General features: G+C 37.6%; 1 protein-coding gene across 1 annotated transcript in view; it reads right to left on the bottom strand.

Annotated features, from left to right (window-relative positions):
• Window positions 1–3,568: 3,568 nt before the first annotated feature.
• The window catches only part of LOC119595372 (ataxin-2 homolog), a 23,647-nt gene continuing 14,327 nt past the window's right edge, over window positions 3,569–12,888 (bottom strand). Inside the window, exons 9-11 of the mRNA XM_037944499.1 lie at window positions 8,230–8,396; window positions 7,345–7,993; window positions 3,569–7,073 (exon numbers count right to left, since the gene is read on the bottom strand). Of these exons, the coding sequence (XP_037800427.1) occupies window positions 7,024–7,073; window positions 7,345–7,993; window positions 8,230–8,396 (866 nt within the window). The 3' untranslated portion in view covers window positions 3,569–7,023. The remainder of the gene's footprint in view (window positions 7,074–7,344; window positions 7,994–8,229; window positions 8,397–12,888) is intronic.

Below are 12,888 nucleotides of genomic sequence, written 5' to 3'. Positions count from 1 at the left end.
TACAAATTTTATTACCCAAAACTAATTTTTGTATTGAACTTCTACAAGTTGGAAAGGAAAGTTTTTCCATTTGCTGTGTTCATGGAAATGGTACATTTCCTCTTTGAAAGTTGCCCATTATTAATACCATTGTGTAACTTTGCTGCAAAATCAAGGTTCCTAGTAGAAGACTAAGCACAAATTTAAGCCTTAAAATTATATAATTGTCATTGTGGAACTGAGTCTTGCCCTACAGCTAAAACCCTGTCCTTTAGTGCAGCCAAGCAGTTATAAAGTACACTAGGATTTGACATTACCTGGGCTTGTAATTAAATGAATTGGGTGGAAACCTAGTGCTTCTGATACTACCAGCCATAATGTAGGCATGCAAGTACCACCTACTTAGCAGTGTGAACCCAGCAAGCATATTCTACAGTATAGGTAAACTTAAGGCTGTCCACACAGGCAGACAACGGTAAAGGTGACTTCACATGAGAAGTCTAGGAGACTTGTTTAGAGTAGTTTGGCTACCTGTGGCCCAATGTAGGGGAAACTCCTTAGTTCTCGGCCCTCGCCTCGACTAATTTTACATGGTCTTTCCTTTTCCTTCTCACCCTCTTCTATCCTTATCCTAATCGTTGACTTGTTTTTACTTTGTCATAATGTTATGACCTTTGACATGTGGCACATTTGTATTGACCTTTTAACTATTGTGGAAATTTACAAACCTTGCCTAATTGAACCAAGAAACTTCCTTACCTAGGGGGCTTTGCACCCAAGCCCCACCCAACCACTATTTTAAATGTGCAGCTAAAGACCTTAGATGTAGATGTGGCAGAATATATATCTTGCCCTGAGAATAATTATCAGAAACTAACTCGAAAGACCTTCAAAATTAACCATGACCGAAAATTACATGTCTACACCATCTCCATCCTCCAATCTTTTTACTCACATTCCTTTTACACTCGCAAGTAACTGCCGACATCCACTATCCACCATCCTACTCCTGTTCCCCCTACACCCCTTCTTCCTCCTCCCGCCCAACACTTATTCCCCCTTGCTCCTTATCTGTGGAGAGCTTAGTAGACGGGCAGTAAGGCCCAATGTAGGGTATTGCCCCCCTACCTTCGTCCGCAGCCCTCACTTCAACTAATTTTCCATGGCCTTTCCTTTCTTTAATCCCCCCCCCCCCCTTGGGCTGTCCACTTACCCTAATTATCATCATTTTTGGTGTTTTCACTATAATACTTTCTCATGCTCCCTACTCGTTTAACTCCTTCCCATTCTAACAACCTTGTACTATACCCCATCAACTCTCCCTCTCCACCCTTTTCACTAGAACACTACCCTCTAGTACTGTTCAGCCTTTAACTTCACCCTAATTATTAACTCATCCCTAACCCTTTTCACTACTATACTTTGCCATAGTGCCGTATCACCTTTGTCATATACCTAGGTTGCTATATTTTGAATATTGGTAGTGACCTTTATGTTGAAGCAGCAAATTTTTTCGGTAAATATCCCAAAGGAAATCTTCCTGGTCCAATATTTGCACTAATAAACTACATAATGTAAAACCATCTCTTGGGCAGCTCCATACGTTGGGAGATGGTTCTCGTCCACTTATGGATTGGCCACAGCTGTCTAACACCCTCCTATTTGATATCATTTTTTTGTCCCTATGTTCTCTACGTAATGTCCCTCTTGGTTCCACACATTAATATCCTGTCCAGGCTTTAGTGCAGCCTGGACCTCTGCTTACATTCACCCATCAACTCCTCTACTCATTAAAAAAAATTTCCAATACTGCTATAGTGTTGACATACAGCAAGTACTTAAACCCCTTTCACTACCCTTTGCTATACCTTCCTATAGTTCTACATTACCTTAGATGTCTAGCACATTTATTTTGCTTTTAACCACTGACCCCATCCCTGGATTCTGTTTTTCTCCCAGAAACTTAAAAATTCCACATCTTCCTTTTAACTACATTGATCTAATAATCCCTACCCTCCTGAGCAGCCATGACATGTAGTGCACACAACTAAACTCCCTCTACCCTTTTCACTATTATAGGTAAAATTCTTCAAATTTATAAAAAATTACATGGGTACCAGTGTTTATACAAGTGCCTCTTAAGTAAATTTGCCATTTTTACCCAGATAACCTTGTGTTAAGAGTGTAGCAGGCTTCCTGCAATTTTACAAAATTCTGAAGTTGGTAATGGTACAAATTGTCATACCACATACAAAAATGCTCATGTACTATAAATGTGTGCTAAGGTATCAAATTTCACTTGTAAAAAGCTAAGACCCCAATACTGACAAAAGCTGTACAGTACACTGGTAAAGAATAAGAGCAAACCCATTTTTTAATGCAACAACATTGAGAAATCCATGTGTGGAAAGGCCTAAGGAATGGGCGAGTGAGTAGCTGGGTAGCTAGACCCAATGTTCAGTTACCTGGAAAATGGGAAAAATTTATATAAATATTGAAGTTAATGCATGCTATGACATTAAGGATCAGCTTGAGAGCCATCACCAAGTAATGTGGAAACTTCTCGAGAAAGAATCCCCCCCCCCCCCAATCCCTTGCTCATTGTTGTTTGGGGGGGGGGGGTTAGGAGGTAGAGACTGAGGTCCAATGTAGGATCACCCCTGCCTTGGGCCTCAGCCCTTGCCTTGCAGTAATTCTGCATCATCGTTTCTTCCTCTTTTCATCCCTTCTGTCTGCTTATCCTTGTAACTTATTAATTTTTATTATTTTTGCCACAAACTGTCATAATGCTGTGTGACCTTTGATGTTTGGCATGTTTTTGACCATTCTGGAAATCCAAACATCGCCTTGTGAACCAAAGAAAATTATTACTCGGGGTCTTTGCTCCCAAGTCCCATCCTATCTTTATATTTTTTTATGCAGCTAATGATCTTGGATGTTGATGCAATATCGGGATCACCCCTACCTTGGACCTTAACACACGCCTCCTCTACTTTAGCAGGATATTTTCTCCCTTTTTCCTTCTCTTTTTCGGCCCCTCCTGACTACTTATCCAAATCATTAATGCATATTTACCCTTTTTGCCACAAAACTTTACCATAATGATATGTGATCCTTGATGTAAAACATGTAAACCATGACCCTTCTGGAAATCCACAAACATCGCCTTATTGAACCAAAAAACTTTCTTACCGGGGGCTTTACCCCCAACCCCACCCTTCTTCAGCATCATCATAATATTATCCAATGGAAGTGGAGTGCTTTGGTTCAACAAGGCAATGTTTGTGGATTTTCCGAATGGTTAAAGGTCAAAACAAATAAATGTGCCAGGCATCAAAGATCATATAGCATTATGAGAAAGTATTGTGGCAAAATGCATATAAGTGGTTAGGATAAGTGAACAGAAGGAAAAGAAAAGAATGCAAAATCAGTTGAGGTTCAATATAGGGGTGATCCCCTAAATTGGGACGTGAGCAATTTTTTTTTTTTTTTTTTTTTTTTTTTTTTTTTTTTTGGGGGGGGGGGGGTTCTACGTATTAGGAGTAATAAATACTTGAACATGATATAAAAAGGTTAAAAATATACCTTATAAACTTTTCTCTTTATTTATAGCCTTTAGCTGTGAGTTTCAGCTGCTACACAATGGGAAGTTTCCTTTTGTATTTTTGACTACATTCTCAATAGTTTCGAGTACTGGGCATCACGTCTTTTAGTGTTATTGCCAACTTCTTCCGTGTTCCTGTTTGATAACAATATTGGTGGCACAATACATTAAGAGAGATGAAACCCTTCACGTTCCTTCCCATTCATAACATGTTCGTTTTATTATAACCCTGCTTACTTTTCTCCCATTCTAAATATCTTAATACATATAACTTTCAGTTTAGCAATTTTCCATATCTATTCAACAATGTTTCTTTTTTAAACTTCATATATAAATCCTTCAATGTTCACATATAAAAACTTCCGACTTTAATATCATAATGAAATAAAAAAAAATAATAAAAAGAAATAAAAATAAAAAGAAAAAATCCATAAAGAAAGATTGCTACAAGAATGATACAGCATCATACATTCCCCTGCAAGAGAGAAGTGAGAGACCTACATCTTTAGCAGTGAAGTTAATGTGTAACTTCAACATCTACATACGCTGCGCCCTGACGACTCCTGTTGTGGCAGTAATGAAAAGGATTAATTTCCTTGCAAAAGAGAGAAAAGAAATAATAGAGACGCAGGAAATGGTGTAGGGAGGAATATTTAGTTAAATGCAGGCAGTTAAAACAAAATTAAGGGAATCTACATGGAAAAAAAATTCTTTTACAAAATAACAATTGTTTCAGCTTACTAGCACATTTGCATATAGTTATTATTGAGAAGAGGAATAAGAAAATATCTAGCTTATGCAGTGGCAGACTTTGTTTAAAAGTGTATCTGTGGATTCTCTCTCGAACACAGTTTCAAACATTGAAAATTTAAGGTTAAAATCATATGTAATCAAACTAATTAATAGAAGAGTAAATTCTGATAATGTTATCCTTCTTGGAAACATTATATGAATGTAAATAATACTAAATAAAAGAAACGCTTCTTATAAAACCCTAAATGTACAAGTTTAAAGTGACTGCCCTGCATCTCTCGTTACTCTCAACTGCCTGCAACACCAGTACATAAGAAAAATAGCCAGCTATTCTCAGTGTATCTGCAAGAATAAAGTTATCACTGGTTGAATCCTTGGTAGGAGATTCATCCTTATAGTAATAAATAGTGACAATATCGTCCACAGACACATCAAGGAACATGGAAAAATAAGAGAAAAAATAGTAGTGAGGGAGTTACAGGACAGGGGAACAGTTTTACTAATGCTGTACAGTTCACACTGGCATCTGAACGCATGCAATATTCACTTTCATACTTTCACACTAGCGCAAAACTCTCAACCACATATCATTCACTCCAACATACTTAAATATCTTGTACAATTCTCTGCTCACAAAGCAAATGATCTTCGAATTTTTTTTCTTCATACAAATTCCTTTTTTTTTTTTTATTCAGTTGTATCAATTTCTCTCTCGTATGGAACAAAAAACAACTGAATAATGTAAAATACCTTGTTAGGTCTGAATGTTCTTATAAGGTGGTCTTTAAGTAACCAAGTGTATCATACACAATATATAAATAATAAACAGCATCAATTTTTAACAATGCATCACATGTTTAGCTGTCATATTCTACATTTTCCCATCATTGAAGTGAAAACTACAAGAGGTGGAAAAAAGAGCCAAACAATTATTCCCTTTACCATATCCTGGCCTCTGAATTTGTTTTAAAATAAAGTAATTTTTGGAACTTATTTCATTTTCTTCAATTTCTCACCTCTTGTTTTTGCAGAGGCTGTTCAGTTCCCTGCCATGAGTAACAGGACTTTGCTGTCATGTACACAGAATGTTGTAGAGCAGTAACAGATGATGAAGTGGAAAAGCTTTATACAAAAAAAAAAAAAAAAAGTAACTTGTAATGCATCAGCAAAATATTACACATGACTTCATTTCTGATGAAAAAAAGAAAGAAAATAACTAGTACATAAAAACGAAAATAAAAAAAACAAGTATGCATATCAATGTTGTTTCTCCACTTTTATTTACTTATGGGAATGGAGTGACATTTCTATTACAAATTTATTTTCTAAACTGACAGCTTTCTGATCGCCTCTGATACTCCTTGTTTCGCCCATACTTGCTAATTTCATTCTGTGAGCTTACCACATTTGCCCAAGAGATTTGGTAAGACAGAAAGTCAAGAAATAGAGGCAAGTAATTTTAGCTAGGCAACTTATAAAAAAGAGGTGTATATAAAACAGCTTACTTTTGTTTTCAGAGAAAAGTAAGCATTGCTGCCGCAGTATCACCAGCCAGCTGCTGGACACCAAACTGTACACAGTCATCACCACTACTGCACAGCTTCGTATCCTGATCTAGATGTAAATGAATAGAAATTCAACAATGTGAAAAGGAAAAGGTTGAATGTTTGTAATGGCCACATAATCATCCCAGTCAGACTCCAAATCATTCCACATGATTCTTTTGAAGAATGTGGGGCTAAGGAAGTAGGGGAGGGGAGTTTGAGATGCCTTTTAGCAAGTCAGTACAAAATATGGTGTGACAAAAGAGGCCTTGGTATCAACATTGCTGTATGGCTTTCCATTACACGTCACAACACAGATTCATTTTACTGAGACTTACTTCAAAAACATGATAAGGCAAATCACACTTCATATTTAATTTTGTTGGGCTAGCTGTCTGACTGGCCCCTCATTCATTCCGTCTCTCATAGAATATTGCTAATCAATAAATACTTTTTTACTGATAAATCCATGTGACATATATCACCTGGACATCACAACTACATCACCCAGCTTTCCAGTCTGCCTACCTGATACTTGGCATCAATAGCATCTAAACTCTGCATTTGATATTATCCCATACCACATGAACTTCTTTTTTCTTTAAATAAAAATATTACACTACTCCTACAAATCTGAGGGCTACCTTTCAAAAGTAGTCACTTTAAAATGCTATCCCTCTTATCACAACAATAAATACCAACCTCCCTGTCAAAAAGCATATAGCTATATATTGACTGCTTGTGTCTATGATAGCAACTGTCCCTATTACTTATGTATCATGAAACTTTCCAGAAACACTAAAACGTAAAGAAAAAAAAGGTAGCATACCCGTATATTAATTACCCTTGCATAACTTCCCCTTGGTTTCATTGAATATAAACAAAAATTTAGGAAACAACTCCCCACCCTCCTAATGCTTTGCACATAACTGGTATGACAACAGCCATATCAGTGTAGTAGTGTATAGTGATCAGTGTAGTAACCAAGCTACCCTAGATACATCTCTCAACATGACAACAGTAACATAACATCCCCAATTTCACTATGCAGAGAAATTCCCACTCTGCACAGAGGCCAAACACTCAGGCAGACACAACTGAAGGCTGGGGATGGTGCAGATTTACTCCTACTAAGCCCAGGCTTCATTGGCTGTGATGGACAATGGGCAAGTGATGATGGCTGCCAGGTGTACCTGTGGGCACAAACACCATCTCAGCTCCCAAGCATCGTCTCCCTTCACAATGCCAGATATGCCAAGGTTCAGATATGTGACATATATTCACACAGGTTTACTATAAATTCAAGTAATTTATACAGATTTTACATAGGCATTCAAATATTTTTACATCAGAATGCAATATTCAGTGAGGAACTACCTCTTTCATTGCTGATAAAACTTTTTTTTATTCCCTTTCTTTGCCTAAACCAGGTAGCACCTCAGTGTGGGAACCGTGGGTGCTTACCTTGCATGTATTGAATATGAGGGGCTGAAGGCATGTGCTGTACAGCGGCAGATGAAGTGGGAGTAAAGCCCGCCATGGAGGAGGGAATGTGTGCTGTAGCAGAATGTGGAGGTGGTCCTGAAGGGTGTATCATGTGTGGACCTGCTTGCATGCTGGGGGGTAGCATCACAATCTGGGTAGTCATCTGCTGACCAGGCCCTCCATGGTGTCCAGCAGCTGCTGCATTCTGACCAGGATACTGGTGAGCATGTGGTGAAGGGGCTGTATGAGGAGAGTGTTGCGACAAGTGTTGAGGCAGAGATGGTTGTCCGGCCATGTGGGGTGGATAAATTAGAGGCTGTGGTGGGGTAGGTCCAGGTGTGGGAGGCTGTGTTGGCATGTTTGGAGGCCCACCGCCTCCTCCTGGATTCTGCGGAGTTGGTGGTTGCGCTGGTTGTGGGCCAGGACCTGGAGTGTGAGTAGGATGTGGCTGGTGGGGCGGGAGGGTAGTGGAAGCCATAAACATAGTTTGGTGACTATGTTGCTGTGATTGCTGCTGGGACTCTGCATTCTGATGATACATTCCCATTGATGTTGGCACCACTGCCGTTACCATTTGCATTCCAGTGGGAGGAAACCGTACTGGTATCATATGCATCCCTGGGTATTGCTGCAAAGAAAAATTGATAGTCATTTAAAAACTAAGGGCATACAAATAAAATCATTTGAAGGTAATTTTTGCAATAACAAATGTAACAAATTGTATGATCTCACATTATATGGTCAAGTTCATTAAACTCCTGACCATGAAACAAGGTTAGTCATATAAACAGCAACAAAACTGAATAATTAAAACAAATACTTGTATAAAGGGAAAAATAATACTTCCTTGCTTAATACTCATACCTGATAATGTGCTGGTGTCTGTGGCAACATATTCTGTGGTATTTGAACAGCAGTTATCGCCTGTGGCTGAGTGTTCATGGGTGCTGGCGCTAGAATAGGTTGCCCTGTTGCTGCTGCTACCTGCATCTGTGACGTATATTCTGGACGCTGATTGTTACCTCCTGGCACTGTAAAATATTTAAATATTAGAAAATACCATAAACTTAACCCAAAACTGACATGCAACATACATGCCATGCCCACTTTGAGTTTACTTTATTAATTGTTTTTACACATAGATGGCTCCACTTGTACTTAGTCACCAATAAACCAATTATGAGTGCTACTTGTCTCACCTATTTACCCTTTTCCTTGATTTTCACAAATATTTTATGCTCTTATATTGCCATTACTAATGTCAATAACATTATAGTCACTGTCTATAACAAAAATAACACAATCAACATTGACAGCATTATTAAAAAGTTTTCCTGCAAATTCAAGGAAAGGTGAAATCAGGTAAGTCACAAGGTCTGCTAATTGACTCCTTTGTGGCCAAGAACTAGCATAGCAATCTATGTGTAGAGACATTTCACAAAAAAATTAAAAAGGAAAACAGCAATTTTCCCAACAACACTAAAAGAAAGATCATCCAATAATATACACTGTTGTCAATCTTCTAAAAAAGAAAGAAAGAGAAAAAAAACAAGTAAATTCAATGTGTAAATTATTAAGTGTGCATTTAACCCTTTGCCGACAGGTGGTATGTACGTACATGCCATGGCATGCCTGGACTATCTGCCGGGTGGCATGTACATACATGCCATGGTGTGCATGTAATGTATGGCCATGCCATGAGTTTTTTTTGTTACAATTATGGCAAAATATTTTTTTGACACTGAAAATGTGATTAAGTAGTTTTTAACACTTTTTCTCATTTTTCCTATACTATGCATTTCATAAAGGTTTCTCGGGCTTCCGAGGTTAGTGTCTAAAAAATTACACCAGTAATCGACTACATTGGCCAAAGATATTATATAGTATTCACAAAGTGATGATGTAAAACCATGTGAAAATACTGATATGTATTTTGGTATAAAAAAAAAATCATGTACTTAGAAAAACACTGAACATAAAATTATATCTATATGAAAGTGTTAATAAAAAATTTTTGAAACTAACGTTTATCTTATAAAATAACTTGAAAAAAATGCAAAAGAAAATACAAGAAAACCTACTGTTTCAACTCCATGATCCCACACTCTGCTTATTTTATTCAGACTATAGAGCAAATAATGATCAACTATGGAGTCTATATAACAACAAAAATATCCTACAGTCTTGATTTATCAGAAAATATGGCAAATAGAAACCTTAGAAAATAATAATACTGAAAATACAACATAGGTTCTTAGTATTACGAAGAAAAGGCAAGGGATGCTGGTATTGGGCATGAGCGGTCGCGCATGCTAAGGTGACAATATGAGCCTCCGGCAGCAGGGCCCGGGCCCCCATGAATACCACCCGTCGGCAAATGGTTAAGTGTATTTGAGAGATTTGTGTGCATATCAATCTATATATGCATGTAAGTGTGTATCTTAATTCATTTGTTTGTATATGTTCACCCACTGACGCTGAGAGTGCATGTATACACACCCAGTCTAATGTGATATCCTTTTATTTATTTTGTTTACATATAGATGGCTCCAAAGGCATTTAGCCTTCAAGGAGTCAAATAGTAAGCCTAAAGGGCCATCTATGAACACCATTCCTTGAAATTTCATAGAGAGAAGTTACTTTTTATATTATGCTCACTATTAACCCGTTCTCGCCGGGTCACGTGTATACACGTGATAGAAAACAGGTCTCTCGGCAGGGTAAGCGTGTATGTGCGGCGACGCACCAGAGCGAGTGGAGCGGGACGTTCGGCTTCTCGCAGCGGACTCACGCGCCCACTGTCGGGCCGTTGCCAGATATCACTGGATTTTAACTACTCTCAGTGAATTATTCAGACCGGCGATAAAGGGTTAATAATGTTATGATGATAATACTGATAATGGGGAGGGAAGGAGAGGGAGAGGGAGAGGGAAAGGGAGAGGGAGAGGGAGAGGGAGAGGGAGAGGGAGAGGGAGAGGGGGAGGGGGAGGGAGAGGGAGAGGGAGGGGAAAAGAGAGAGAGAGAGAGAGAGAGAGAGAGAGAGAGAGAGAGAGAGAGATTGGAACTAACAGGAGAGACCAGTGAAGCTTAGTAACTAACAAAAAAATTGAGAAATTTACAGGAATGGAGCTAACAGGACAGTTAGTTACTTAATCAGATTGAGTAACTAACTTCTCTTGTGAAACTCTGTGTAAACAAAATTAATCAAACAAAAGCATGGTGGATTGTATGTAACAAGTGGTTAAGGTGTACATATATGCATAAAGGTGTACAGAGGTGTACAAGCGTCCCTTCCAAGCAAGTTTGAGTTGGTAGCTGATAGAGAAAAATCAATTCATAATGATAATATACCCTCAACTAATATTTCTTTTTTCTTCTTCATCCTAAAATAATTTATTTTTTATGAATTTATTATGAATTAATTTACTTCCAGTTGCTGACTGGAAGTAATTATACACAACAGTATCAGCAAGTTTTACCCATTTCTATATATAGATTCAAGCATGCTTAAATAAGATTTAAAATGGTATTAGTGTGTAAAATCATTGTTGCACATTAAAAAATACTAACAGTTTATAAACTACTACCTTTTTTCTTAAGAATACAAACAAATTACCATCATTATTATCGTGTGGACAATCAATACTACTAATATGAATGTCTATATAGTACAATGTTGCATATACAACAAAATTTAATAACAAAAATATGAAAAAGAGCATTTCTCTAACCTACATCTATTACAGTAAAAAGCTGGTAAATTATATTTGTCCACTGACAGAAATAAAGCTGCACACTTGACAAGTGAATTATTCCTTTCCATCTGATTAAAGATAAGTTTCATAAATGATCCACATTCACTACTGGCAAAACAGGTTTTGCTCTTCCTTATGGGTATTCAAACAGAACTGTATTTTTAGCACTTACAAATTAGAACTTAGACCACTTGGCACTAATTCAGTAATGGGACACACCCAAATGCTTCTACTATGAAATGAAATTAATGTTACTGTTAAAATGACCTTTCATCATATCTGATACAGTATGCAAATCCTAACAAGCAATTGCCAAAAGGTAGAGATAGCAAAACTAATTCTGGGTCTATCCCTCAATTCACATCTTCCCATCCATTCCTCCATCAACTTCCTTGTCTATCCATACTAAACACTCAATTTCTGTAGTTTTTGTCCATGTATTTGAGTTGCTAAAAGCATGTTCGTGTGTGCATGTGTAAGTGAGCAAGTGAATGTGAGCGAGTGAGTGTGAATAAGAGGGTGAGTATGTGTAAGAGTTAGTGTGACTGTGTGAGTGAGTAAATGGAGTGTACATGTAAATTGAGTGAAGCTACTCATAAACACAGACAATCATGATAAATTAAGATTATAATGAAGTAATGAATGTAGACCATCAATAAAATTTCTGTGACCTTTAACTTCCTTGGATCTGGACACTTCACTAACTGCAAATGGTCCAAAATTCTGGCATGAGGCTTCCTTGAGTGGCCACTCTTACAGGTGTGAGGCTTGTAGGCCGGGCACACACAAGCACTTGAGTGCCTCCCGTCTGCAATGTTATTTTCTTTATCTTTATAAGCATTTTTAGTTTTTTTTTGCCATTTTTCAATACCTATATTTGTCATTTGACTTGCTTTTATCTAGATGGTAATAGACTGTTTTCCTTTCACAGACTGCACATCATCTCTTTAGGGTGTCCATAAACCAGTGCAATAGTAATAACAATTAGTAACATTTTATTATCTGTGTCATTTCATTATTTTTTCCTAATATTCAATTTTACAGTATGCAGGAATAGGATCCTGAGCATAGAAATGGCATCTTCCCTGGAGCCGGTGCTCTTCCAGTCATAGCTCAAAGGTGGTACATTCCACATTCATTTAAAAGTGGAAATAATACAGGAGCCCCTCCAAAATGCCCACTGAGTCTAATTTCTCTCTAAAGCTTTGTGCACTCATGGCAAGTCATTACTGTTAGCCTGGCCCTCAGCCAAATTTTCCTATGTCACCCACCCCTCAATTTTTTCCATGACATCATTCAGATTATAGGGGTTAGCTTGATAATCAATTCATTCCTTTGTTTCCTAGTTACTCTTTAATCATCTGTGGAAGCCAAGTCTTGGTTTCAGCTAAGGAAAAGACAAGATATATTAGCTCATGGACATGGCTGGTCAATATAACAAAGCAAATTCATTTCATAAAATGTGATGTGCAAGAATGCCTAACAATAAAATATAATGGAAGTCATAAAGATACACTTTCTCCCACTTATCTTATTGTATAGGGATGGAATGACACAAATGCATGTGTAAAATCATAGCTTCACAAGAGCTTAGTCACTAAGGAGGTAATTACTAGTGCTACCTAATTCACCTGTTGACCCTTTTCTTAGATTTTTGCAAAGATTCTTAATCTAATGGCACTGGGTAATCACACTGTCTACTTTAATTTTCTTCTGTGAATTTTAACACAGAAAGCTCCGTAAGTGCTCTGCAACCAAGGTGCCAATT

Source organism: Penaeus monodon, chromosome 3 (assembly GCF_015228065.2).
Source record: "Penaeus monodon isolate SGIC_2016 chromosome 3, NSTDA_Pmon_1, whole genome shotgun sequence".
Classification (NCBI taxonomy): domain Eukaryota; kingdom Metazoa; phylum Arthropoda; class Malacostraca; order Decapoda; family Penaeidae; genus Penaeus; species Penaeus monodon.
Note: the sequence above shows the minus strand (reverse complement) of the source record. Positions and strands in the feature narration are given on the sequence as shown.